This window comes from Mastomys coucha, unplaced genomic scaffold (assembly GCF_008632895.1).
Source record: "Mastomys coucha isolate ucsf_1 unplaced genomic scaffold, UCSF_Mcou_1 pScaffold2, whole genome shotgun sequence".
NCBI lineage: Eukaryota > Metazoa > Chordata > Mammalia > Rodentia > Muridae > Mastomys > Mastomys coucha.
The window spans coordinates 10,884,807-10,912,405 of NW_022196902.1; the positions used below are offsets into that span (position 1 = coordinate 10,884,807).

Below are 27,599 nucleotides of genomic sequence, written 5' to 3' on the forward strand. Positions count from 1 at the left end.
TGGCTGAGCTATCTCTCTAGCCCTCAAAGGGAACTCTATGTCCATTAAAGCACTGCATTTGAAAGAACAGCTCAACAATACACTTAACATAAGTTCTCCTGAACTCTGAGCCATATACACTAGCCAACTCCCTTAAGACATTATATGAGCCACTTGAAATCTGTGAATGAAAGCATCTTTGGAAAATCTAACTTTATATGGCACAATGCTATAGCCAGAAAAGGGTTTTGCAAATATCAAATGTTCTTTTTGAATGTGAATGTCGCACTGTTTTTGGTTATTAATATTACTGGGATAACACTGGCCAAAACTTATCACAACATGCATTTTATTAAGGAAAATGATGAACACATTTACTCAGTGGAAAAAACTTAAGATGCTTATTCTGCCAAATTTTGGAATATAATGCTAAATATTAAAAATAGTCATATTGTTAAATATAGACAGTATATTCTTTTTGACACCTCTTAGTTTAAGTGCTCAGAATGAAATAATTTATCTGCTATTCTGAGAGGGTAATGAGTGGGTAACAGTGAAAATAACCACAATGAATTGTATTTTTGCATGGCATGGCCAAAAGTGTTTTAAAAATGTTTCTTAAGCTCTCTATAGTGATAAGTTGTTAAACTAGTTAGTGGAAATAAGATTTATATTTTTAAGCTTGAACACTGTATTCATCACCAAAGACTTTTTAAAAATTGCATATATGCTTAACTTCTTTTGCTACAAGGCAGAAGTAAAATGAGCACACTGGGGAAAAAAGAACTGAGGAGAATGGCAAGTCCGAAGGCAGGCTGAGGAGAATGGCAAGCCGAAGGCAGGCTGAGGAGGATGGCAAGCCGAAGGCAGGCTGAGGAGAATGGCAAGCCGAAGGCAGGCTGAGGAGAATGGCAAGCCGAAGGCAGGCTGAGGAGAATGGCAAGCCGAAGGCAGGCTGATTTTCTGAAAAGAGCGCGGTTTCTTCCCTGTCCCAGGATCATTCTAGGCAGCCTTCCCTTTGCATCTGTCATTTAGAACTGAAAAAGCCTAAGTCTGTACCCTGGACAGAAGTGGGAAAGGCCACATGAGATACCGTGTGATCACCAGGGGATGTAGGAAGACACAGGGCAGGGAGGGGAGCCATAAGGAACATTCTGATCATCCCAGGCATGTGTGGATTCAGCTTTATGACATGCTAATCATAACTGTTAGCAAAATCATAGATGTTAATAATGCAAAACAAGCTCTCAAAGGAGAAAAAGAGCCAGAAGGTGCAAGTGTACAAACAAACACATACCATAGAGTCTTTATTTCACTGGCTAAGGGTGAAAATAACAGTTACTGGTAAAATGTAGCATTGAATCACTACATGAAGCAGCACTGAGGTGCCTAACAGTATATTTTGGCCAAAACAAGCACAAATTTTAAAGCAGATGCTTCAAGAGAAATTTGGTTAGTATTATAAAACACAAAGGATTTTCACTTCAGTGAGCTATAAATGCAACTTTCTTTTTCCTGTGTGAATGGAGTTAATGACATTTCTGTACCAAAATAAAAAGTAAGTATGCATGTTACCGAATCATTAGTTCTATGAGAAGAGCGGCTGTATTTTTAATTGAAAAATAAATGAGACTAATGATAAAATAAGTTATCGTGATGACATAGGATAAGAGATTACATTGTTAGAAAGCAATGACCCCTGTATAGAGAAGACTGTAAATACTTGTTGATCACAGAGTTTTAATTATCACCGTGAGCCTAAACTGAATGATGAGGATCATGGTGATGGATCGGTTGTCAGGCCATTTCTGACTGTTTCTGAAAGAAGCCTCCTTCCTAACAGATGGACATCTGCAACACTGCTCAGCTATTAACAGCATGAATTTTGCAGGCAAATGGATGGAACTTGAGAATACCATCCTGAGTGATGTAACCCAGACCCTGAAAGGCATGGACGGTATATACTCACTTATAAGTGGACATTAGCCATAAAGTAAAGGACAACCATGCTACAATCCACAGACCCAAAGGACCCAAAGGTAATAAGAAAGTCTCAAGTAAGGATGCATGAACCTCACTCAGAGGGGGAAACTAAATAGTCATTTAAGGTGGGTGGATAGAGAGAACTGGGAGATGGGATGAGGAGGGGAACAATGAGAATGGCAACCAGGTGTGGAGGAGGGGGAGAGAAGTGGTAGGGGGAGGGAATCTCTGGTGACTAGTTGGAGGCCTGGGATCAGAAAGATATGAGGAGTCGTCTACACAGGTAACCCTAGCTGAGACTCCTACCAGAAGAGAGACTAAAGTGGCCACCTCCCTCCTGTAGCCAGGCAGGACTTCCACAGGAGGGAGGGGACATCAATCCACCCACAAGATATACAGGGTTAAAGATGAAGCAGAGATGGAGGGCAGAGCCAACCAGTGACTGCCTCAACTTGAGACCCATCCCATGTGAGGGAGCCAACCCCTGACACTGTTAATGATACTCTGCTATGCTTGCAGACAGGAATCTAGAGTAACTGTCTCCTGACAGGCTTCATTCAGTAGTGGATGGCGAGAGATGCAGAGACCCACAGACAAACATGAGGCAGAGCTTGGGGAGTCTTGGGGAACAGAGAGGGATAGATGTGGGCAAGCTAGAAGGGTCAAGGACACCACAAGAAGAAATACAGAATCAACTAACCTGGGACCATGGGGGCTCACAGAGCCTGGGCCACCAACCAGGGAGTCCCAGGAGCTGAACCTAGACCTGCTACACATTTGTAGCAAATGTGCAGCTTGGTCTTCATGTGGGTCCCTTAACAAGTGGAATGGAAGCTGTCTTGGTCTCTGTTCCCTGCCATTGGATCCTCTCCCCCTACCTGGATTGCCTGTTTGGGCCTTAATGGGAGAGAATGTGCCTAATCCTTCTAGGACTAGAGGTCCCAGGGTGGAGTGGTACTCAAAGGGGGACAACTCCCTTTCTTTAAGGAGAAGGGGAGGGGGCAATAGGGTAGGGACTTGTAAGGGTGTGACTGGGAAGACAGGGGAGGGGTTGTGATCAGGATGTAAAGTAAATTTAAAAATAAATTATTGGGAGAAAAAAGAGGCACCTTATCAAACTGATGCAAACACACACACACACACACACACACACACCCACACACACGGGGTGAAGGAGGGGAGGAAGGAGGAGGATGGAGGAGAAAGGAAGGGAATGGAAGTAGGGGAAGGAGAGCATACACAGATGAAAATGGCTTAGGACACCCTACCTCATTAAATCCTGAACTACAATGAGAGCCTTAGGTATAGTCTGTAGGTTTACTGAGACCCACCCTTTCCCGCCCCCCCCCGGGGGGGGGGAAGGATCCCCGAATGAATGATTCTCAGTATTCTCTGCATCTTCTAACTATAAATAATTCCACTCAGAATCATCAAATCAGAGATAAACAAGAATGCAAGAAAGAAAAAAAAAAACCTTACAAAGAAAGACGAGCCCTCTCAAAGTCCATCTAGCAGTAAGTAATACATGAACTGATGATAGATGATAGGCTGGAGGAGTAAAACCAGAACCAATACAGAGATGGTACACAGGGAAGAGAGAAAAAGGTTTTAGGGACATAAAAATACAAACACAAACAACAACATCATCATCATTAACAACAACAACAACAATACTCCTTACATTTCCTCAACTATGGTCTCAACTTGTTTGAGGTAGCAGACCTGCATATTGCCAACAGCCATGGAATATATGGTCACAAAAAATTAAATGCATCCATACTAGCTTCATCTGTAAAACAACATGTCTAAATTATCTGACTAAATGCCCCAGGAGAGGTCCATCGCTTTCTAACCCTGATGGAACCCTGAGAGCTATATAGCAGAGAGGTTAACATCATTACAAGATAAAAGGCGTAAGTTTTTGAGCAAGCTGTAGAATCTAGGGCAAGGAAATTAACTTTACTTGGTTTGTGGTTCTCTATTTAGCCAGAGTATAGTAAAGAGTAAAGGAAAATGAAGATATAGAGCCTAGGGACTTGATGACTGATAGCTTCTATTAGTCAGTGTTTTGCAAAAGACAGATGGGTGGTTAGAAGGAATAAAAAAGAGAAGAATGTAAAAATCAAATAAGAATGTTAAAAATCAAAACTTAACAACAATGATTCTAAAGCATTTTCCTGAGCCCAAAAAGCTTACTGGGGGTTGGCAGTAGGGAGATACTAGATGTTTTTAGGAATCTAAGATCAAACCATCACATATATTTATAGCCAAGGTTTCAGCCATTGAGAAATTCCATTGAAGAATATTCAGCAGGCTGGGAGACAGTTCTCAAATCTCTCCAATGGAACACTGTCATTAACTGTCTTCAAATCAGCCTTAGACTGCTTCTGGCTATGATTTGATCTTTTCTTTATTGAGGTCTGTCTTAGTCAGGTTTCGATTCCTGCACAAACATCATGACCAAGAAGCAAGTTGGGGAGGAAAGGGTTTATTCAGCTTACTTCCACATGCTGTTGATCACCAGAGGAAGTCAGGACTGGAACTCAAGCAGGTCAGGAAGCAGGAGCTGATGCAGAGGCCATGGAGAGATGTTTCTTACTGGCTTGCTTCCCCTGGCTTGCTCAGCCTGCTCTCTTATAGAACCCAAGACTTCCAGCCCAGGGATGGCACCACCCACAAGGGGCCCTACCCCCTTGATCACTAATTGAGAAAATGCCCCACAGCTGGATCTCATGGAGGCACTTCCCCAACTGAAGCTCCCTTCTCATTGATAACTCCAGCCTGTGTCAAGTTGACACACAAAACCAGCCAGTACAAGGTCCTTGGCAATTTCTGTACCCTCAGCCTTCCTCTATAGGACGAGAGTGAGTTTTGTTGGAAAACTCAACATGTCTCCTAATCCATGCCTAATGCTAAGAGAAGCCTATGGCTGAACCCTGACTCATCAGGACTATGTACCAGTGTAGAGACCTAGTAATGATAGTTCTTGAAACTGAATAGTTAATAATGTTTACTTATTTTCTAATTGCTCATTTAACAAATCTGGTGATTTTTGTTTTTAATTCCTCATATAATATAGAAGGTATTCTTGTAGAAAACTTTCCTGACTAGAGGTTAATTAAGCAAATTTGTGTTAGACAAAAATCAAAGTTGCCTTTATATGTACATTTTAAAAGCTTAATGATCCTTTCATAGTTTCAACAGTACCTCTAGGAACTCTAGCCTCATTTTTCATATTAAGTACGTATCTTACTTCCTGATCAACAATTTATGTTATTTCTGAATAAACGCACCCTAGATCTTTCTGAACTCTGGCTGGCTCATTCAACTCAGTGGTTCTGACTCAAACTCCTCTGCAAGTTGATTGATTCAAATTGGCTTGTCTCAGCTTCTGACTGATTTGCTTTGCTTGGAAAAACTGCCTCTGTGCTCGATGAACTATGTGGGTCCATGGAAGGCAGCTTGGTCCCTGGTTGAGCTAAGGCTTGAAGGAAGGCCTGGAAACCCTGAAGGGATGGTGGGTGCTTCACCTGATTCCCCGGCATCAGGCCTCTGTCACTAGCTGCAGCCCTCCATATATTTGTGGCCATCAGTCACATAAGGGCAATACCCCAAGCCCCTCCACAGGTAGAGGATGTGACCTGTGGTCATGTAGGCTCAAGACAGATCTCCATTTTAATGAGGTACCTAGAAGCCTTTCATTCCCAATAAGCTTTCCTTCCCAGACATTCCTCCCTGCAAAAGGTATTTAATCTCAGACCCACCCTGAGAAGTGGGGTATAGTTTTACTCGTCCACTTTCCACCATGACAATAAATGCCTTAAAAATGTGGACTGTCTCTCTCATCGGGATCTGCCATGGGGCGCCATGCACAGGCTTTTGCCTACAGAGCAGATGTCTAATCTCCTGTAGAAGGCCTCTCTGCTCTCCTAGCCACAACTGCCACCAAGCCAAGCCCAAGCCTAAGACTGCCACTATCAAGTCAAGGACTATCCCTGCAGGACTAGCAGGAATTCTCCCTACCACCTTCCCACTCCATCCTTAGCTCTTGAGGCTTCCAGTGGTGCCTGGATGTTCAGGAGCCTGAGAACCAGATGGCCTGGGGACTCCACCAGCTCTCCCACACCTCAGACTGTACTTCCCCAACCCTGGAGTGGTGTCCAGGGGCTTCTCTATGATCCAACACCTGCCCTTCCAGCAACAGCGTAGGGTAAGTGTGGTTAACACTCCCATGTCCCGCCTCCCTGAGTGACCAAGTCCTGTGGAGGAGTGGACATAGGACCCACCCATCTAGCTAGCTCTAAAAGAAGTCAAGGGCCCCCTTAACCCCTTTTCAGACAGTGCATATGCTGTTATTTTGTTCCCCTGGTTGTTAAGATCCTTTGTCAAACTAGACAGCAACCCACTTTTCCCTCTACTCATACAAGTCTCCACTCTCCTAGAACAAACAGCTTTTCCCATTGAGCATGTGCAATCTCACAGTCCCCCGACAGGTCCTGTATGAGTCAGGAAAATGCACTTGCTGACCAAACTGCCTCAACAGGGACATTCATGGCCTCTACTGAGCAAGCAGACCAATTCCATTTGCACACACACACACACAAATATAAAGGGGCTCCATATCTGCTCACCCAAAATCCCCCTTGCTCAAATCCAAAGGATAATAGAAACATGCTCCTCTTGAGCATCCCTCATTATCACCCCAGCTTTACAAACGATGGGCAACCAATACCTGAGGCCTCAAATCCAATGCCTTATGGCAAGTGGATGTCACCCATATTCCTCAATTCAGTATCAGAAATATGTTTTTGCTACCATAGATAAACACTCATATTTTATATGGGCTACAGCCCAAACAGATGAAAACTCAAAAAGGTTAATTCACCATGTGTTCTCCACCTTTGCCATCATGGGCATTACTCAACAGATAAAAACTGAAAATGGCTCTGCTTTCACTAGCTCTCAATTCAAAACCTCTGCACACGTTGGGAAATTGGCCATCATACAGGAATTCCCCACAACCCTCATGGCCATGGAATAATAGAAAGAACACATTAAACCCTAAAGGCCCAACTCCTAAAACAAAAGACAAGGTTACCTACCCCTCTAAATGTACAATTAATGATGGCTCTGACTACCCTAAACATATTTAACATCTACAAAAACTCCAAACACTCTCCTATCCCCCACTATTGGCATACACCAAAATTACCCGCTCCCCCATCCTAGTACAATGATGAGATCTTTTGGATGGAATTTGGAAGGGACCAGACCCTCTCATTACAACTGGCAGGTGTTTCACTTGTGTTTTTCCACAGGACCAGCCTAAGCCTATCTAGGTTCCTGCCAGAAATGTCTGACACCACTCTACCAACCAAGAAGATGGCTCACCTCTTGGTAGCAGATCAAGGACAGAGGAGAGGAGGAGGCAGAGAAGACATCACATCCAGAGGGACAGCAAGATCTCCTGGAAGGACATCCATGACCTCTCCTCTATTCTTAGGGCTGCTTGATTTTTGTCATTCTTCATGCTAACTCTGTTACTGCCAATCTCCCCCTAGTCTTCCCAACACTTACCACTGGAGATTCTATGCTAGGGAAACCTACCATGGACACAACAAAGTTATAGGAACCCAGGACTGCCCACATGAAGGATGTTGAACCAGGATTGAGATCCCCCTACACCCGGATTCCATCCCCACTATCCCCTGCCCTTTCCTCTGCTTTCCTTACTGAAACATAGGTGAATGTCTCCAAGAGGTCTCCACATATGGAGGTTACAGATATTGGAGCTGCAGAATGGAATCCACCAATTGTGGTGGCTCCATGCTCACCAACCTTAAAACTAATTTTCAGCTTTCCATCAGTGATCCATGGAATGAACGTTGGTAAATTAGAGTCATGGGTAAACTTTACCCCAATGGCTATGCCAAATACCCCATAGCTGACTGGCATGTCTCCCATGAGCTTATTGCCCCTCTACATCAGTCTTTATCCATGTTAGTATTATCCAACAGGAAAATCGGTCTGAGAAAGACCTTTGAGATACCCTCTCCTGGCTACAGTACTTCCAATATGAGGCTGATCTCCTTCCCTTAACAACTCAACCCAACTCCTCCCAATGCTTTTTCTGTGCTTCTCTCTGGACTATTATTAGCAGCCATTCCCATTAACATTTCCCTTCATGACCTCCATGGACTCCTACCCATGAGGAAAGCACAGGACATTCCTCTTTTTGACCCCCCCTTTGCCTTGTAGGTCCCTCCTTGAAACCCCATCTTACAGGTGCCTGTGACATCACCATCACCAAATCAGTATGTGTTAACCCTGCTGCCCTCCTCTGGTGCAAAGGCACTACAGGTTTCGGTATTAACCACTCCCCACCCCCCCCACCAACTTTTCAAGGTTCCTGCACCCCTGTGGTAACTGTCCCCCAGATTTATCTCTATGAACCTGAAGAACTTGTGTTGCAGATGGGAGGAAGCCTAGAGAATGAGATCTTCATCGCTCTGCTCATCAGTCTAGGCCTTGCTGTCTCACTGGATGTGACAGGAACTGCTGGAGCAGTCCTTGTTCAAACTCAATATCTGGCCAGGGACTTCCAAGACAAGCTTGACCAGGCAATGGCTTCCACTATAGACAGCTTCAGTCTCTTCAATAACTTCCTTAGCAGGAGCTGCTCTCCAAAACCAGAGAGACCTAGACTTGCTGACTGCTGAACAGGGAGGGACTTGCGTTTTGCTGGGGGAGGAATGTTGCTTCTATGTCAATGACTCTGGGCTGGTAGAACAAGATATATAGATGCTCAAAGAGCTCTGGGGGAACTCCAGGCACTCCCCGGCCCCTTGGTACTCTAACCCCTTGGTAGCTTGGATTCTTCCCCCTCTTGGCCCCATACTAACCACTGGAGCCTTGCTTCTTTTGGCACTCTGCCTCATTCACTTTCTAAAGCAGCAGATGAGCAGCATTGCAAAGATCACTAGTAATTAGGTCTTGGTTCAATATCAAACTGTTCCCAACATAGGAGACAGTCATTCTGATGGGATCTCTCCCTTATAAAAAGAAAAGGAGGAGTTGTGGGGTGGTGGGCTGGGAGAGGAAGCCTGGTAAGGTTGAGCTAAGGTTTGAGGTCCTAGAGACCCTGTGGCCCTCCCACATGTAGATAAGGTATTCCCAAGCTCTCAGACCAAGCCAATAGAAAGCACCTACTGTCAGACCCTGACCCACCCAAAACTGTATATAAGAATCCTACCCAGGGGAAATAAAGGCCTTGGTTCAATATCAAACTGTTCCCAACATAGGAGACAGTCATTCTGTGAGAATTACTCTGTTGTCTGAGAGCTTCTGTCATAAGAGCTGTAATACTGCCGCTCAGAGAAGAGATCTGCTCTCCTGAAAATGCTGCCATAGCTCCCCTTCACCCATCACTGACTAGTTAGCCTCCCCAAAGGCTCAGCCTGGCCTGAGTCAGCCCAGGGCAACCCGTGCAACCTCTTGGAGCAACAGAAGCAACAGCAGCAAAGATGGAGGTGGAAGCAGCTGCAGCAGCAGAGGCTAGGGAGGCATTTCCCCATCCCTGCTCACATTCTCACCCCTTCACTTGAACCCTTGCACCTGGACAGGCCAGAGATCTTTGTGGCAAGCCTCCAGTACACAGGCCCACAGAACTTCACTTCACTGACTTCACATGAACCAAACAGAACTGAATGGAACTGCACAAACTCAACTGCACTCAACTAAACTCTCTAAAATGAACTATGCTGCTCTTAAGTAACTTTTCTTTCCTGTCTGTTCTCCTGAGAGCTGGAGGTATCCTATCTCTGACTTGTTCTGTCAAATCTTTCTCTGATTCATTGCTTTGTCTGCCCCTCAATTAGATGCCATCGTTTGGGCTTAAAGGTATGTACTAAGGGCATGTCTGTATTCCTGCTAGATCACAGAGACCTATGTCTTTGGATGTAATTCCTTGTTATAGAGTAGCCATGATAATTAAATAAAATTCCTTTACATTTCTAACTTTAGAAACTTCGCTGTCCTATAATAAAGGAACAAATGAACAAATGAACTCCCAAATAATAAGTCTTCTCACTATGTCTCTTAAATTTCAGTTGAAAACAATTCTGGTAACAATGCTATTTCATTGCTTAGAAACACTGAGACAGATAAGTGTCCCAAAGAAAAATATTCACCCATCTCTACAAATTCATGATTGAAAGCTGCTTCATGGTATACTGGGGGCCAACTAGCTAATTGAACCTTTTCTTTTGACAGCCTTGGAGATTTTCCACATGGTCTGAACTGGAAATGTAGCTCAGTGGTAAAATGCTTCTCCATGGTTTTAGAATACAGAGTATCATCACTTTGTGGTCTGAACATGTACTCCTACTGGCACAACCAAATATTAAAAATGTCCTTTTCAAGGAATGAAATGAAAACTATTCTAGGTAAAGTACAGCTCTGAAAGGATGGTGCTTCCAGAAGCTAAGGCACATGCCAGACATTCAAGGAGCCAAGTTTTTTGCTGGACACATTTTGGAATGTGCTGGAAGGAACATTTGACCCCAGTATAGCACTGATGGGAAAGAGGGGCCTTTCTAGTGATGGTTACAAGATGCATTTCTCAGGGCTTGTGAGACAGATAGAATTGAATCCATAAACACTTTTATAAATCTCAGACTTGGTTTCTTAAAAAAATGATTTTTAGTCTCTGCAACTCCTTCCGTGGGTATTTTCCCCCCTTTTAAGAAGGAATGAAATGTCCACATTTTGGTCTTCCTTCTTCTTTAGTTTCTTGTGGTTTGTGGGTTGTTCTTCCTTTATTCTAAACTTCTGGGCTAATAACCACTTATCAGAGAGTGTATATCATGTGTTTTCTTTTGTGATTGGGTTACCTCACTCAGGATGATATTCTCCAGATCCATCCATTTCCCTAAGAATATCATAAATCCATTGTTTTTAATAGCTGAGTAGTACTCCATTGTGTAGATGTACCACATTTTCTGTATCCATTCCTCTGTTGAGGGACTTCTGGGTTGTTTCCAGTTTCTGGCTATTAAAAATAAGGCTGCTATGAACATGGTGGAGCATGTGTCCTTATTACATGTTGGCGGATCTTCTGGGTATATGCCCGAGTGGTATAGCTGGGTCCTCTGGTAGAACTATGTCCAATTTCCAGAGGAACCACCAAACTGATTTCCAGAGTGGTTGTACCAGCTTGCAATCCCACCAGCAATGAAGGAGTGTTCCTCTTTCTCCACAACCTCTCCAGCATCTGTAGAGAATAACTATGGAGCAGAGATTGAAGGAAGGACAAGCCAGCCTGATATAGCTATCTCCTGAGAGGCTCTGACAGTACCTGACTAATACAGATGTAGAGGCTCACAGCCATCCATTGAAATGAGTACAGGGTCCTCAATGAAGGAGTTAGAGAAAGGACCTATGGAGCCGAGGGGTTTGCAGCCCCTTAGGACAAACAACAATATGAACTAACTAGTACCCTCAGAGCTCCCAGGGACTCAACCAGCAACCAAGGAGTATACATGGTGGGACTGATTGTTGTGGCAGCATGTGTATAGTAGAGGATTGCAAAGTCGGTCATCAATGGGAGGAGAGGCCCTTGGCCCTGTGAAGATTCTGTGCCCCAGAGTAGGGGAATGCCAGGGCCAATAAGGGGGAGAGGGTGGAGTGGTACACAGGGTGAGGGGGGAGGCAACAGGGGTTTGTTCTTGTTGTTTTTTTGTTTTGTTTTGTTTTTTGGAGGGGAAACTGGGAAAGGAGAAATCATATGACATGTAAATAAAGAAAGTATCTAATAAAAAATGATTTTTAAACAGAAAATGCTTTGCAATTTACTCAAGTGAAGCACACCTAAGCATGCAGAGCCCCAAGACCCATGACATCAGGAATACTCCAGTCAGCCACACAGCCACACAACCCACAAAGTAAACCAGCAGAAACTCTTCACCATCAGCAGAGAAGTGATCAGATAGTCTCTTTGCGGCTACTCAGATCGAGTCAGGTACCCCCTCAGTCAGAGGGAAAGCAGCAGTGAGCATCAGGCACAAACAGATGGTACTCACCTCTGCGATCTTCAGCACAGCACTCCCATTCATGTCAAATGTCGGGGTGTAGGTGATGCACAGTAAAACCTAGAGCCACCGAGAAGTGAGGGAAGAAGGGAGAGACGGGGTTAAAATACAGGAGTATGTTTGTATGGTGGTTTGAATGAGAATGACATCCCCCCCTACCCAGGTTCATATATTTGCACGCTTAGTCTCCAGTTGAATAACTGTTTCAAAGGATTAGGAAGTGTGTCCTTGCTGGAGTAGGTATGTCTCTGTTGAGTGAGGAGTGTCACAGGGGTGAGAGTGGGCTTTGAGTTTTAAAAGCCCATACCCCATGCCCGAGAATACCAGCTCTTTTTCTTTTCCCTCTCCCTCTCCCCTTTCCTTCCCCTCCCCACTCCTCTCTGATTGCTGCCTGTGGATCAGGATGTAAAGCTCTCAGCTACTGTTCCAGCACCATGCCTGTCTGCTTCTTGCCAGGATGATTATGGACTAACCCTCTGAAACAGAAACAAATTCCAAGTTAAATGCTCTATAAGAGTTGCCTTGGTCATGGTGTCTCTTCACAGCAACAGAACATCAACTAAGACAATTCTCACAGGCTATCTGTGCAGTCCTATGTATATTTATGATTCCTTTGCTTTAAACTCTCCTCCTTCCTTCGTGAATGCTATCTGTGTGTATGTGCAATGTTCATATTTGAGTCTTCGTGTGTGTCACAGTACAGGTCAGAGTTTTTGTCCCACCACTGATCTCTAATTACCAGACACAGAGTTCCTAGTAAACAAGAGGGCAGGCTTTAAACAGAAAGACTGTGAACCCACTGCTGCACTGCTGTGGTCCACATGAATAAAGGGTCCTTAAAAGTCAGAAAAAGACCTGACAAGCCTTCCAGACAGAGTGACACATCAAAACACAGTGGTCTCTGCTACAACCAGAGCAGGAGAAACATAACCCAAAAAAGGACGGTGCGAGACTGGCAACAGGCAGCACCTCTCCACAGTCCCGACGTCTGTCCAACAATCATGCCAGTCACAACTGATACTAAGGACCAGGGAAAACGACCGCGGCAGGAAATGGCAGGTCACATCTCATGGATTATTTCAGTTAATTTTAAAATGTGTTATAATGATTGATTCTCTTACTGATAAGAGAGCTGAATCTCAGAATGATAAAATAGGGTGCTTAAGATGACAAGGATCACTGATTTGAGCTTAAATAACTTGACTCTATATGCTAAACCACTGTGCAACATTGCCTGCACCTTCTTCCTCTTCTGTGCCTAGACTGAAATACCACTGTGGCTGCCTGGTCTTACCCCTTCCCCAAACCACATGGGATTAGACATTTTTATACCATTCTTCTCGCTCCTAAAACTACCCTCAGGATGGTGCATGGAATTTTCTTATTTTCTGGTCCTGGATTCCCTTTCTTCCCTAAGGATAAATGGTTGATGGCATTCAGAAGATCTTTAAAGACACATTAAATATTCTTCTTTCTACTAACAGAGCTATTAGGGAACTAATCAATAAGAGCCCCTGGCTTTTAAGAATCACATCTATTTTTGCAGACAGAAATCTAGACTCTCACCTCTCCTTGGCTTCTGACTTTTATTGCTGGAGAAGAACAGATAAGGAAGTGCTGTAGTCTGTTGTTTGCCTCTGCACCCAACAGCTGTGCAGTATGGCCTGCCAGAGACAACCTCTGGGACTTTCCTTATCTAGTTCTCTTCATGAAAGAACACAGAAACCCAAACATATACATAAGTACATAATATAGGATATGTACTTAACCACCACATCAAAAACTAATGGCATAATTGCCTGGTATAGAAAGAACTCTTTCTCAGTCAATTCAAGCTAATTTGGGGGTTGGGGTCAGAGTCTCCTTCTGTACATAACTAAAGAAAGAAAGAATTTTTCTTTTCTTTTTTCCCTCTTTCTCTGGTTTTCTTCCTTCCTTCCTTCCTTCCTTCCTTCCTTCCTTCCTTCCTTCCTTCCTTCCTTCCTTCCTTTTGCCTTTCCTTTTTTTGTCAACTGGTATCACCAGATTAGATACGTTACTTGTGGATTTTCTCCCCAGTTTTTTTTTTTTTAATCCATATAGTTGACTCCAGACAAAAAGTGGTTCAGTGTCATTGGGGCCAGAAGAAAAATATGTTCCTTGACCCTATGGGATATGGATGATATGGATATCCTATAATGGCCATCTTTGAAGCTGGGCTTGGTAGGCAAGGAAGGGTGAGGACAACAGAGTCCTCTCAGTACTTGTTTGAAAGGAGTTTCCATCTTCTGTGCCTCCATAATGCACAAGCCTAGTGTGTAGCCTGAAGCCTCTGCCCTTGGGTATCTTATGTGGTTTCTGTAAGGCTCCTTTCATGGACTTCCATGGGTCTCATCTTTCAGCTTTCAACTCAAGTGTTACCACCTTGGAGGTCCCCTTCCCTCCAAGACCTTCCTTCACATGGCCTCTGTTACATCTTGAACATGCACCCATCTCATAATTTACTGGCTTATTTTGTTATTTATACTCTTCACTTATGCTTTGCTGCTCATTGTGTACCCATCTAATTCTTTCTTGCTTAAATATTTTGTCACACTGCGCAGCCTCCTTTACTTCTTGTTTTATACCATGTGTCTGGCAGAGGGAAGGAAGCTTAGGAAGATAATGGGTAGAGGTAGCAGTGATGTCTTTGGTCTCTTGTTCCAGCTGGATTTGTGGGTTTGAGAATATTGGCAATAAAGGCTGGCAATGACTAATACCTTTTAAGATGCTGGAGGCAAATATTTGTCTCAACTGGTTAACTATTAACATTACTCAAAGGGCTGCCAATTCGGTTTCTGCTTTCCAGCTCCCCATGAATTCATGTGAGGTGTCAAAAAGTAGATTTTGAAAGAATGTAAAATCTGACAATATTCAGGAGTAATGGCTTCATTTAGGCATCTGGTCTGAGAATCAGGCAGCTATGGGGTAGGGGGGGCAGTGAGGATTATAAATTGGTAGTATTCAGAGAAAAAGTCTCAAGAGGAAATAAATATAGGAAACTCATTTCTGTATGTGTCAGGAAATTTAGCACCAGAGCATCCCAGCACACTCCGAGTGAGGCCCTCAGCCAGGGTGCATAGAGAACTGGGATCTCCTACCCAGTCCTAGCCCTGGGAACGCTGGAGAGGACAGGCTTTTGCACACCAGTTTCTACCTACTAGTATTCACTGATTCTCTGAGCTGTCTGGAAAAAGTGAAAAAAAAACTGTGAGGAAGTAAGGCACATCAATAAGGCAGTTTATTGTGTGAAAAACACACGGGGTCTTAATCCTGGGGCCTCCCAAGTCTCACAAGGTATGTAGCCAGGCTGATGTAGCAAGGAGCAAAAATGATAAATGGAATGACTGTTCTGCCCCCGTGCTCAGCAAGCATCAATCCATCAGATCATAGCACAAGCAGGGTATAGGAAACATAGGGTGACAGCAAATTAATTTATTTTGTCTGGCTTTCTTTGGGTAATGAGCAGGCAAAGGTTTGCATTATCACTCTGAGCAAGTTGGCTTTAAGGAAAACAAGAGTACCTAAATACTGAGGGCAATTCTGTTAGAAATACATCACTCTCAACGGTATACTGACTAAATTAGAACTAACAGCAAGAGATTGAGTCACAGGCAGCACCTAGCAATCAAACTGGCTGGCACTGCCTTAATAAACAAGCAAAGAGGGAAAAAAATGAAAGCGAAAAAGGCATCCATGGGGAGAGAAAGCATATTACCATGGCACTAAAAATTCAAAGTCCCTTTAAAAATAAAATAATTGAATAGCTGATTATGCATAAGAAGTAATTTCTTAACCACAAATCTATCTAGGAATCTGGGTTTGAAATGATTGCAATTAGAATGGTAAAGAGAAATTTGGGCTGGGGAGATAGCTTAGTTATAAAGTGTTTGCCATGCAAGCAGAGGGATGAGTTCAGGCCACAGACACATGTAACAAAGTGCTGAGCATGGTGACATATCTCAGTGGTAAGGAGGTGGAGATGGACAGATAGGTCCATGAGTGTCATTGACCAGCCAGACTAGCCTATCTGGAAAGTTTCAGGCCAGTGAGAGGCCTCCTACACTCAGCCCTGCACACACATAAGAACACCTACACACACACACACACACACACACACACACACACACATTGGAATACAACTGATTTATTATAATTGAGCACAAGCACTTACACTTTTTGAAAAGACAACATCAAACTGAGAGATCCAGGAGGAACTGGAGAGAAGTAGGGGTGGTATGATCATTATGTGTGTGTGTGTGTGTGTGTGTGTGTGTGTGTGTGTGTATACATTAAAAAGAGAATCCAAAAATATGGTTGTGGTGTTTTGAACATGCTTAGCCCATGGGAAGTGGCACTCTTATGCCCAGAGTCAAAAATCTAAAGCAAGCATAATCAAATATCCCATACAAATTATTTCCCTCATATTACCTTTAGGCTAGTAAGTATTAAAAGTAGACATACTAGAACAAAATGGAATTGAAGCAGGAAAGAAGGCACTAAACATACAGATGGAGTTACAGACAGATCCCAGTGTTTCCAGTGGTGGCAAATGACTCAAATCCATTTGAGGAAGGGATTAGGAAACTACAAGTGGCTGCCTACAGTTGGAAGCTGGGTGTCACCTTACCACTGCCACCCCTCCCACCATATCTTTACTATTCTAGTCAGTCCCCTGAAATCTCTCAGCTCCACGTTCCCATACATTTTCTATGCACTCTGTTATATATTGTTAATATAGCCTATTTTGTAGAACAGAGGTAAATTTCTTATAATACATAACATAAAACCTTACTGAAACAGCTATAAATGATCCCCAAAAGAAAGAATCTTCAAGAGTCTGATATAGATAGCCATTCTTCAGGGAAGTTTACATATGCTGCTTTACTGTGTGCCCCCTTTCAGGGCCCTCTCATTGAATACTAAGCTCTTGGTAGTAAAATCTCTCTTGATGTCGTCTTGGCTTGGCTTCAGTATTTGTTGGGAATCGCTGTGGGTCCTCATCTATGATTAGTATTTTCTCTGTGTTCTACGTATGAGTGATCAGACTCACAGAATCTCAGTGAGACTCTAAGTCTATGCCCTAAGTCATTATTATAATGTGCGTACACAAGATAGTTAGGAGGCCTAATGGCACACAAGAACAGTATTCTGAAAACTTCATTGTAATTATCTAGAGGCAGTTTTTAACATACACACACACACACGCACACACACACACACATACACACGCACACGCACGCGCGTGTGCGCACACACGCGAAAACACACATCCTTAAATGAAAAATCGGAGACTTCCAAGTCAAAAACTCTGAATGCACACCTCCAAACAGTTTTGGATTTTAGAGCATTTCAGACTTTGGATTTTTGGAGTAGAGATTCTCAACTGGTAAAGTCTACACAAATATTCCCCAAACCTGAGAAATTCAAACAGCTAAAACACTTTTCGTTCCAAGCATCTCAGATTGAGTGGTCTTTACTCTGCAATCCTGCAAGTCTAGGTGGCCAAGCTGGTAATTAAGATTTGGAAAGCCCCCACTAAAGATGCTCAGAACCCTGGCAAGAAATACCTCACTTTGTACAACAATATACCCAGGAATATTTTCCATGAAACATCCCTCTACTCTTTCTGTATTGTTCTTCTAAGACTGTCCTTCACATACATAATCACATATATAGTGATGGATCTGGTATTGGGTGAGGGAAAAGGACTGAAGCCCTGAGGGCCAGCAGAAAGAATGGAAACAGGCAACTTCGGGAAATAGGAGGTTGGGGGGACGCTCCAGAATCACCAGAGACCTGGGAGGTGAGAGACTTTCAGGACTCAGAGGGAAGGATCTTAGATGAAATGCCTGACAGTAGGGAGAGGGAACTTATAGAGCCCACCTCCAGCAGGAAGACAGGACATCAAGTGAGGGATGGGATTGCCATCCCACAGTCACAACTCTGATCCATAATTGTTCCTGTCTGAAAGAATTACAGGGATGGAAATAAAGAGGAGCCTGAGGAAAAAAGGTCCAGTGACAGGCCCAAAGTGGGATCCAGCTGAAGGGGAGGCCCCAAGGCCTGACACTATGGAGCTCTCACAAAAAGGGACCTATCATGTCTGCCCTCTGAAAGTCCCTACAAGCAGCTGAAAGAGTCAGATGCAGATATTTACACCCAACTAATAAACAGACACAGCTGACCCCTGTTGTTGAATTAGGGAAGGCTGAAAGAAGCGGAGGAGAAGGGCAACCCTGTAGGAGGATAGGCAGTCTCAATTAATCTGGACCCCTGAGATCTCTCAAACACTGGACCACCAAACAGACAGCATACACCAGCTGATATGAGGCCCCCAACACACATACAGTAGAGGGCTTCCGGGTTTGTGTTCATTCAGAGATGATGCACCTAACCCTCAAGAGACTGGAGGCCCCAGGGAGTTTAGAGATCAGGTGGGATGGGGGTGGGGACATCCACGTGGAGCTAGGGGGTTGGGAGGAGGTATGGGATGTAATAGTCGGAGGGTGGATGGGGGGCAGAATAAAATATGGAGTGTAAAAAATAAATTAACTTTTAAAAAGAAAACTTACTCCTGTTTCCCAACACTGTAAGTTGTAATTCTAAATTGTATGACTGTTTGCCAAGTCTTTGCACATTTCCAGGGACTTGACCTGACTAGAGCAGCGAGAAAATGAAGAAAAGACAAACACAGAGATGAGTAAGTGTACCTAAGAGCTGAGATCGGTGGACGTGGCAATCCGATGAAGAAACCACAGAAGTCAGAAGCTCAGAATACTTATGATACACAGTTGAGCAGAAGATGGGGTTATAGCACACAGCTAAATCAAGGAGGTAGAATTAAGTACTCTCTGTAGAAGCATTCTTTGTCAGGAACAGATCTTGTGCTATAAATATCTGGGTGGAGAGAGCTATGGTGCATATTTTCTGTACTACAGTTTAATCACCAATCCAGACTTTTAGCTATTCAAACTAGAGTGTAAAGATATGTAATGCTTGTTCTCTGGCATTTGTGCATGCTTTAGGTAGTCTATTGGAATGTATGATCGTGGTTCTTGGAGGCTGAGAAAGGTGGAGGGAGGTTGGATGATGGACATGGTCAGCATCCACATAGAAACCCTAAAGAAGTCTTTGCCATTCTTCTCAGCTCTGCCTGGAGAAGGCTCTGCTACTCCTGTAGGGATGAGGCATTGCAGCCCTCCACAACAGGACTCCAATCAAATCAGCAGTGTACATTCACTCAAGGTTTCATTCACTCCAGGCTTCTTCCACACCCCACAACTGTTTATGAATGAATGCATTTATTTTTGTTGTTGTTGTTTTGCTTTGTTTTAAGGATACTGTTATTTTTTCTATTTTTTATTAGATGTTTTATTTATTTACAATATCTCCTTTCCCAGGTTTCCCTCCAAAAATAAATAAAATTAACTTAAATAAAATAAATAACAAAAACTAAAACAAAGCCCGTTCCCTTTCCCTCCCCAGGCTCACCATCCCACACCCTCCTGCTTACTGGCCCTGGCATTCCCCTACACTGGGGCATAGAACCTTCACAGGGCCAAGGGCCTCTCCAAGGATACTATTATTAAAAGGATACTATTATTAACAGCAAAACAGAGTACATTGCAGGATGTTACGTGACGTGAAATAACTCAGACACAGAAAGATATGTTATGCTTGCTCTCTGGCATATGTGCATGCTTTAGGAAGTCTATCAGAATGTATAATCATGGTTCTTGGAGGCTGAGAAAGGTGGAAGAAGGTTGGATAATAGATATCAAGGCTCAGTAAGACAGACAGAATAGGATCTAGTGTTATATAGCCTATTGGCACCATTAGCTCATAGTAATTACTACAGTATTTTATGAATTACTAGAAAATGGTGCTTGAAGTCTCCAAACACACAGTAATAAGATGTGCATACTGATTACTTTAAGGAGCATCTATTTCTCCATTATATGGAAAAATCTAATTGTTTCTAGTGAGTATATGCAATTAGTATAATCAACCTGATAATCAAAGGAGTGTTTAAATGTTTAAGGAGGTAGAAATGTGTTATTCTGATTTGATCACTCTACAGTGTATATGTGAATTAAGTAACTACATTTATCTCATGGTTTTATGTAGCTAAAATAATAATTCATGAACAAAGAATATACTATGGTTTAAAAAAAAAGAAAAAAGAAGCCATCTCTGTTAGGATTCCAAATGCATCCTTCTCCGTCATTTCCAGGAAAAGAAGCCATCTCTGTTAGGATTCCAAATGCACCCTTCCCCGTCATTTCCAGGAAAAGAAGCCATCTCTGTTAGGATTCCAAATGCATCCTTCCCCATCATTTCCAGGAAAAGAAGCCATCTCTGTTAGGATTCCAAATGCATCCTTCCCCGTCATTTCCAGGAAAAGAAGCCATCTCTGTTAGGATTCCAAATGCATCCTTCCCCATCATTTCCAGGATACCCAGGAGTGCAGAACAGACGACTAGCTATTAAAGTCACAGGGTGGCAACCAATTTCCACTTATGCAACAAATACTGAGATGGACAAGAGGTCAGATTCATGACTAGGTAGTGGGCATGCACCTCCATCCCCCAGACCTTACATCTGGCATGAAGATGATCATAAAATAAAAGATCACAATAAGCTATGGAGAACATTCCCCTGGGGAAACACATAGGTTATCCAGGCTTCCTACATAATACCCAAGTTGTAAAACTCTGACTCTAAACCTAACTTTGGTAATGTACATAATTGATTAATTAAATTCAGGGAAGACAGAAAGGTACTACCTAAAAAGGTACTAAGAAGTAAGCTAATTTGAGGAAGTCAATATGATTCCAAAGCTCCTGAGGGACATGGGTGAACATAGAAGATATAGAAATATCTTTATCTTTGTATAATTATTAAAAATAAATTTTACATAAATGTTTCTTGAAGAGTCTATGATCTCATTTTAAAAATGTGAAGTATAATTTAAAATTATGAAGTGTATATAAAGCAAGCTAATAAACTAAGTAAGTTACTGAGAAAGTGAATACAGCCCGTCCTGGGAAGGGCAGTCACTCACTCATCAATCCTTCTCTGTGGAGGAAGTCAGAATGCCCAGAACATCTCAGAACCCCATTCTGGCTGTTCATTTTGGCATCTCATGTTCACCAGTCTGAATTTTTACAATTAAAAAAGCATTGCAAAATTTTCTCCTTTAGGAAACGCTTTCTATCTTCCTTTGATTTAAGTTTGTAGCAATAAGAATGGAAAATCCAGTGATGTTCTTTAGGATTGTGTCTTTCCATGCACAATCAGCAAAGCAGCCTCCACCTTCGAGAGACAGTGAGATGGTAAAATTGCCTTCAGAAAGAAGGAGTCTCAAAAAAGGCACACAGAATTTCAAAGGACATTTCGTTTTTTAAAGCTTAAAATGTAGATGTCAAGGATAATCATCTTTACCTATGTCTATCATGTTTGCTCAGTCTCAGCACTGTGAACAATGTGGGCTGGAGTAATTCTTTGGGGGAAGGATCCTGTGCATTGTGGATAATTCACAGCATCTTGGGTATCTATGCAATAGATGACAGTGGTAGCTTCTTCCTTACCAACTGTAATCATCAAAGTATCTCCCAGACACATACAAATGTTTCCTTAAAGACAAAACTGCCCCAGATAAGAACCACTATTTCTGGATTATTCACATCCACATCTTGTGAATATAGCTTGAAATATCTACCAGTCCACCAGTTCCACCAGACTGAAACTGCAGACAGAAATGGGTGGTTGAGCTATAATTCCAATCATGTCATTTCATCTTATGATATAAAAATTCACTAGTCTTAACCCAATTAAACTTTCTCTTCTAGATCAACTTGCCATGGTTCTAAGAAATGTCTCTTCTGAGATATTTAGAGTTGTTTATAGTCATCGCAGATTTGGCTAGAGTGCTTAGATATCCAACTTGCAAATTCCTTCAGACTCCTTCTTAGTTTGCAGCTATGCTCCAGGTTTACATATGGCCTTCATTGGTTGTACTTGCAATAAGTTATTGATATTCATTACATAGGCCCTGATTACCAAATTTTAGGAAATACTATGCTGGTGATGTTCCTGGAACGTACATAAATATTAATTACGATAGGGTTACTGATGACCTTCAGCAACTAAACAAATCACTTCTGTTCCTATTCCCCCTTCTAAATTCCTCATAACTATGATTTCTAACTAGTAGTTTTACAAATCCATTTTTAGAAGCTACATTTCTCTATGTTTTAACTCTTATTTTCACCTTCTAAGTATCATAGATGAATACAGCTGTCCCTTAGTTTTCAGGAGATATCAATTCCAGAGCCTCACACAGATGTCAATGCCTATGAGTGCTCAAATTGTGTATTCAAAGCAGCATAGTATTTGCATAAAATCTATCGACACCCTCACAAATTTCAGATCATCTCTAGATTACATGTAATATCTGACTCAACATAAATAATATATAAATAATTATTACACTATATTGTTTAGGATTTAAGGACAAGAATGCAGTCATATTTGGTTCTACATTCCTACTTGGATTTCAAACCCCACTGGTCGAACCACAAAGGTTGAATTATGGTAAGTGTGTGGCTATTTATCTCTTTCCTACTACATAACAAGCCTTTGAATGCTTTACTTTTAACTCTACATAGTTGATACATGTAGGTAAAAAATTACTTTTTGAGTGTTATATCACATGTAGCTTATGACAGTCATGAATCTAGTGCAATTCAAAACTGTAAGCTTACTTAAAACTTTATAAGGGTTTGGGGATTCTTCTTCTTCTTCTTCTTTTCTTCTTCTTCTTCCTCTTCCTCTCCTCCTCCTCCTCCTCCTCTTCCTCCTCTTTCTTCTCCTTCTCCATAATTTTATAACTCAGTTGTGTGGCTCTTAAACATGAAGTTTATAGATGCTAACTTTGTATTACAAAGGCTAAACATGTGTGAAAGGCTAAACATAACTGGGAGATCAAATATCTCCCAAAAGTTCATGTATTCAAGGCTTAAGTCACCCAGTCTCTAGTGTCCATTGGGCTTTAGCGAAACTCTTAGGAGGTGGAGAGGGATGGAGGACCTTAGTTCACTGGAAGAATGCCTGGAAAGAAGACCTTACCCCATTCTCTCTCTCTGCCACCATGAGGTACTCAGCTTTGCTCTCCCATGTGATTCTCACTATGACACTCTGCTCTGCTAGAGGTTAAAAAACACCAGAATCAGATAACCATGGTCCCAAGAAAGGTGACTTTCTCAGATAGTTTGTCACTGAAAGAAAACTGACTGATACAGTGAGTGAACCAGTGCACTTGAAAAACCATTGAATTTTAAAAGTTCCTTATGGTACACACACTCATGCACACACAGCTTTGCAAGCTTGTTGTGACTTAATCTCTTAGCTGGATTTTAAGAAATCAAAGTGCACTGACATGCTTACTCTAGTCCTTTCGCTTTCCTGCTGGGACCAGCCTCAAGATGGGGCTACTACCTCAGGTAATCTCTGCATCTATAAGCTTTGGGGCTTTTAATCATTTTAGTACTGACTTGAATATGTCCCAGGCAAGCCTCTTGGGGTAGCTATCAAAGGGATAGAGTCAAACTGATTCTCTGTAAACCATTTAATAATTACAAACTCTTCTAAAACATCCAAATTACGACTTCCATCTAGAAGAAAATAAAAGCCCAGTGATGTAGGTAAGGAATGATTCTGCAGTCTATCCACTGGACCTGACAGGGCAATTTACACATAATAATCTACAAAACTATCTTTTTAAAAAGCGAGACAGCTGTAATTCAGTAAGTACAAGTTTGTACTTTAGGCACTAGAAATATATATGAGGATATACAGTCATTATTAATATTATTATTACTTAACCTTTCTTTACACTCCATTCGTTATCCCCCTCCCGATCCACCCTCCAACTGTTCCTCATCCCATTCCTTCTCCCCTACATTCTTTTACTATAGAAAAAAAATTACCCTGGTTTAAGCAGTCTGGAGAGTACAAGATGAAAAAGAGAAATGCAGAACAAACTCATGAAACACGATATTTCCAGTGTTCTGGCTCATGCTTGGAGTTTATAGGTATATATTTTATATATTTATATATAGAACAAAAATAAAGCCTATCAGTGATAGAAATAAGCACTTCTTTTATTTTTATGATGTTTTTGTGCACATGGATATGCATGTGTACATTTTTCCCCTACAGGAAGAAACTTCTATTCCTTCATTATGTTTCATCATTGAAATTATTGTTGGCTCTGCAGTTGGCTCAAATATTTGGAAGTTTGATTGACCTTTCAAAGGTGATACATTTAAGACCAGGTTAACTCCCAGCCCATATACGTAGCCTTTCCAGAAAATCTAAAAGGCTGAAAGAGTCCTGCTCCAGTGGCTGTTTAAACCTAGCAGTAAACTGAATCATGCCAGTTTGATGCACTTTTGATACAGAGATGATCTGATAATATAGGCTACTTTGATTCTAAACTACAAATCTAAAATATTTTCATTTTTGAACCCATATTCTCACCTGTAATTACAATTTTGTCTGTCCCATTTTTCTTTGTTTATTTTGGTGCACCACTTAAAAAACACATGTGTTTCCTTCTCATCTTTATTAGTTAATAACCAAGTTAATAGGCAATTAGTGAGCTGCCAGCTGCTCTGCTACACACCAAAGGGATAAAAACCACTAAGCCTATAATTAGTTTTTACTTACTAACTAGTGAAATTTCTACCCATGCCTGAATCAGAATTTAGGAATCACTAGCTGGAGAGATTTTTAATGCACATTTTTCCCTGAACAGGCTATTGTAGGGCTCTAGCTGACCTCATGCACAACTAAATGCATCTTCATCCCTTCCCTCTGAGAAAAGTGCAACTAAAGCAGACCCAAAGGAAGCAGAGGGAATAACCCTGGGGAAAAACAAGCCAGATTTTCATGCGCTAGGTGTCTTGCTAGACTTCCAGTTGCCTCCAGTTGACTTGTGTCAAGAACAGAATTCTGCACATGGCTGTTCAGACTGAAGACTACACCTTCAAGCCTACTCTCTATTGGCCTGTGACCAAGTTCTAATCTATCTTAAGCAAGCAGAAATGTTTTCGTTCTTCTTCCTTCTCCTTCTTCACTACTTATCACTCCTGCACCGGATGGCTAGGGAGGGGGAACCATTGTGGAGTATAAAACAAACAATGCCAAGAAATGAGGGTTTCTCACAGATATTGTCCAAGCAATATTGGCCCAAATTTATGGGAAAGAAAATTCCTTCCCATAATTTATGGCAGAGTACAGTTCTTCCTTGTTTTAGCTGAAGTGAGCCTTGGTCCTTTGCTCCTCTTTTGCTTCCCTTTGGGTATGGTTGTCCTGCTCTCTGGGTGCTGACTTATGCCTTTTAGATAATTTCCTCTCTAAAACCTACTTCTTCAGATGAACCTTCATTCACGTCCTTTATACCTGCCCTCCCTCAGGCCTTTTTATAAATATTTTTCTAGTCGTTGGACTGTGTTGTCATTGTGCTTATTATGGTTTGGGTGTTCTTTTATATTTTATTGACTTCTGCCTTAATCTTTAACCTCCGAAGAGTTTTTACGTGGCTCTGGTTTCATTTTACTCATGCCATAGGATCATCTGAGCCCAGCATTGTGCCTGGTACATACTCACGTGTGCACACATACACACACACACAACCCACACAAAATAACAACAAAAAATTTATTGAATAAGAGATTGGAATTATTGAAGTGTTTTTCCACTCTCTTAAGAACTCAGAATTCTAGAACACTCACAGTAAACATTGAGAGCTTACTTCTGTGCTTAACTTCTGATCGCAGTGGGAGAGTTTTAAAACATTAAGTTAGAGTAGTTCTCTAGTATATCCAAGTGGTACAGCACCTAGACATGGTGACACTTATTAAGAAATTAATAGATAATATGGAAACCTTATCTCACGAAGAATGAACAAACTATTTAAAGAAAAAATTTACAGTTAGGACTTTTGCATGTTCCCTTCTTTATAATCATCTGCCTAAGGCAATTATTTCAAAGAGTAAAAGAGAAAGAAGGAAAATATAATTAGTATTGTATAAACGTGTGTGCCAGGTAGAAAAACCTTATCTCAGTCAACTTTAGCAGCAGGAAGGAAAGCTGTATAAAAACAAATTACTTAGGAGAAACATCCCATCATCACACTGCTGGAACAGTATTCTGTGAGGTTGTTAGACTCACCTCCACCCTCAGCAGCTAAGGAGTTATACACAGTCTCCAACAACAGCACATTGTGGGGTCACACATTTTTCATAAAGCATTTGATTTTCCCTTACTGCCAAAGGCTGCTATAAATCTTCATAAGCATCGTCACGGCCTATGGTAAGAAGGGCTTTCTTTGCCCCTTGATACATGAAGGTAATCAACTCAGTCATTTTAGCCTCAAGCATTGCTAACGATCATTCTTTCCATAGAAGACCAGTTGCCTAGTGTTAAAAATGTCAAGCCATAGCCTGGTGGTACATGCCTTTCAGTAGGTAGATCTCTGTGAGTTCAAGGCCAGCCTGGTCTATAGAGTGAATTCTAAGAAAGCCAAAGCTACACAGATAAACCCTATCTCAAAACCAAATCAAACCAACCAAACAACAAATAACAAACTACCACCACCACAACAAAGAATCAAGCCACTGGATAAATGTATAACTGTTTGGATAAATATCTCAGCGAAGGACTTTCCTTTAATATATTATTGAGAACTGGAAGGACAGCTCTGGAGACGAAGTGCTTGCTCTGTGAATGAGCATAAAGACACGAGTCTGATATGTTCATGTAATCCCAGTGCTAGGGTGGTAGAGACAACTAGGAACCTGGGTCTTGTTGGCTAATCAGAATGGCTGAATCAATAAACCCCATATCTCAGTGAGAGACTCTGTATCAAAAAAAAAAGATGGTTTCTTGAGAAATGAATACAATCATGAGTGCTCACATGAATGCACACACACACACACATATATGAAAAAAATATTACTGAGAGGAAACAAACATAATCCTTCCAGGCTAGGGGTGTAGCTCAGTGATAAAATGTGTGTCTAGTGTGTACAAAGGTCTAGAGTTTCATCTTCAGCTCTGCAAAAAGGAAAATAAAAAACAAAACTGGCCCTTTTGTGTAGTCTTTTTTCTTCCTTTCACCACAAGGGCTGACTGTAATGTTGGAGCACATTCAGAAACATACTTTACCTGCTTTCTAACAACAGAGTTCCAAGTGCACAGCCCAAGGCTCAGACCTGCCAGCCAAACTGTGCATAGGTTCCATGTCCAGGACTTTTCTTACTGAGCTGGATGAATCAGGTAGGCTTTGTCATAGAAGAACACTTTAGGATAGATGCTCTTCCCTTCCCCTTTCTACCTCTTCATCAAACACACACACATCCAACAGCATTAGTTGCTTTCTTCTTCAGTGGCTGCATGTCATTGGAAAAAACCAACATTTATAAAAACCACATGACATTTTATTGTGCTATTGTCAGAGGC

General features: G+C 41.9%; 1 protein-coding gene across 1 annotated transcript in view; it reads right to left on the bottom strand.

Moving 5' to 3' along the window:
• Arfgef3 (ARFGEF family member 3) overlaps positions 1-27,599 on the bottom strand; it is a 165,182-nt gene that overhangs the window by 86,124 nt on the left and 51,459 nt on the right. The window contains exon 5 of the mRNA XM_031380518.1: positions 12,042-12,110. Within this exon, the coding sequence (XP_031236378.1) occupies positions 12,042-12,110 (69 nt within the window). The remainder of the gene's footprint in view (positions 1-12,041; positions 12,111-27,599) is intronic.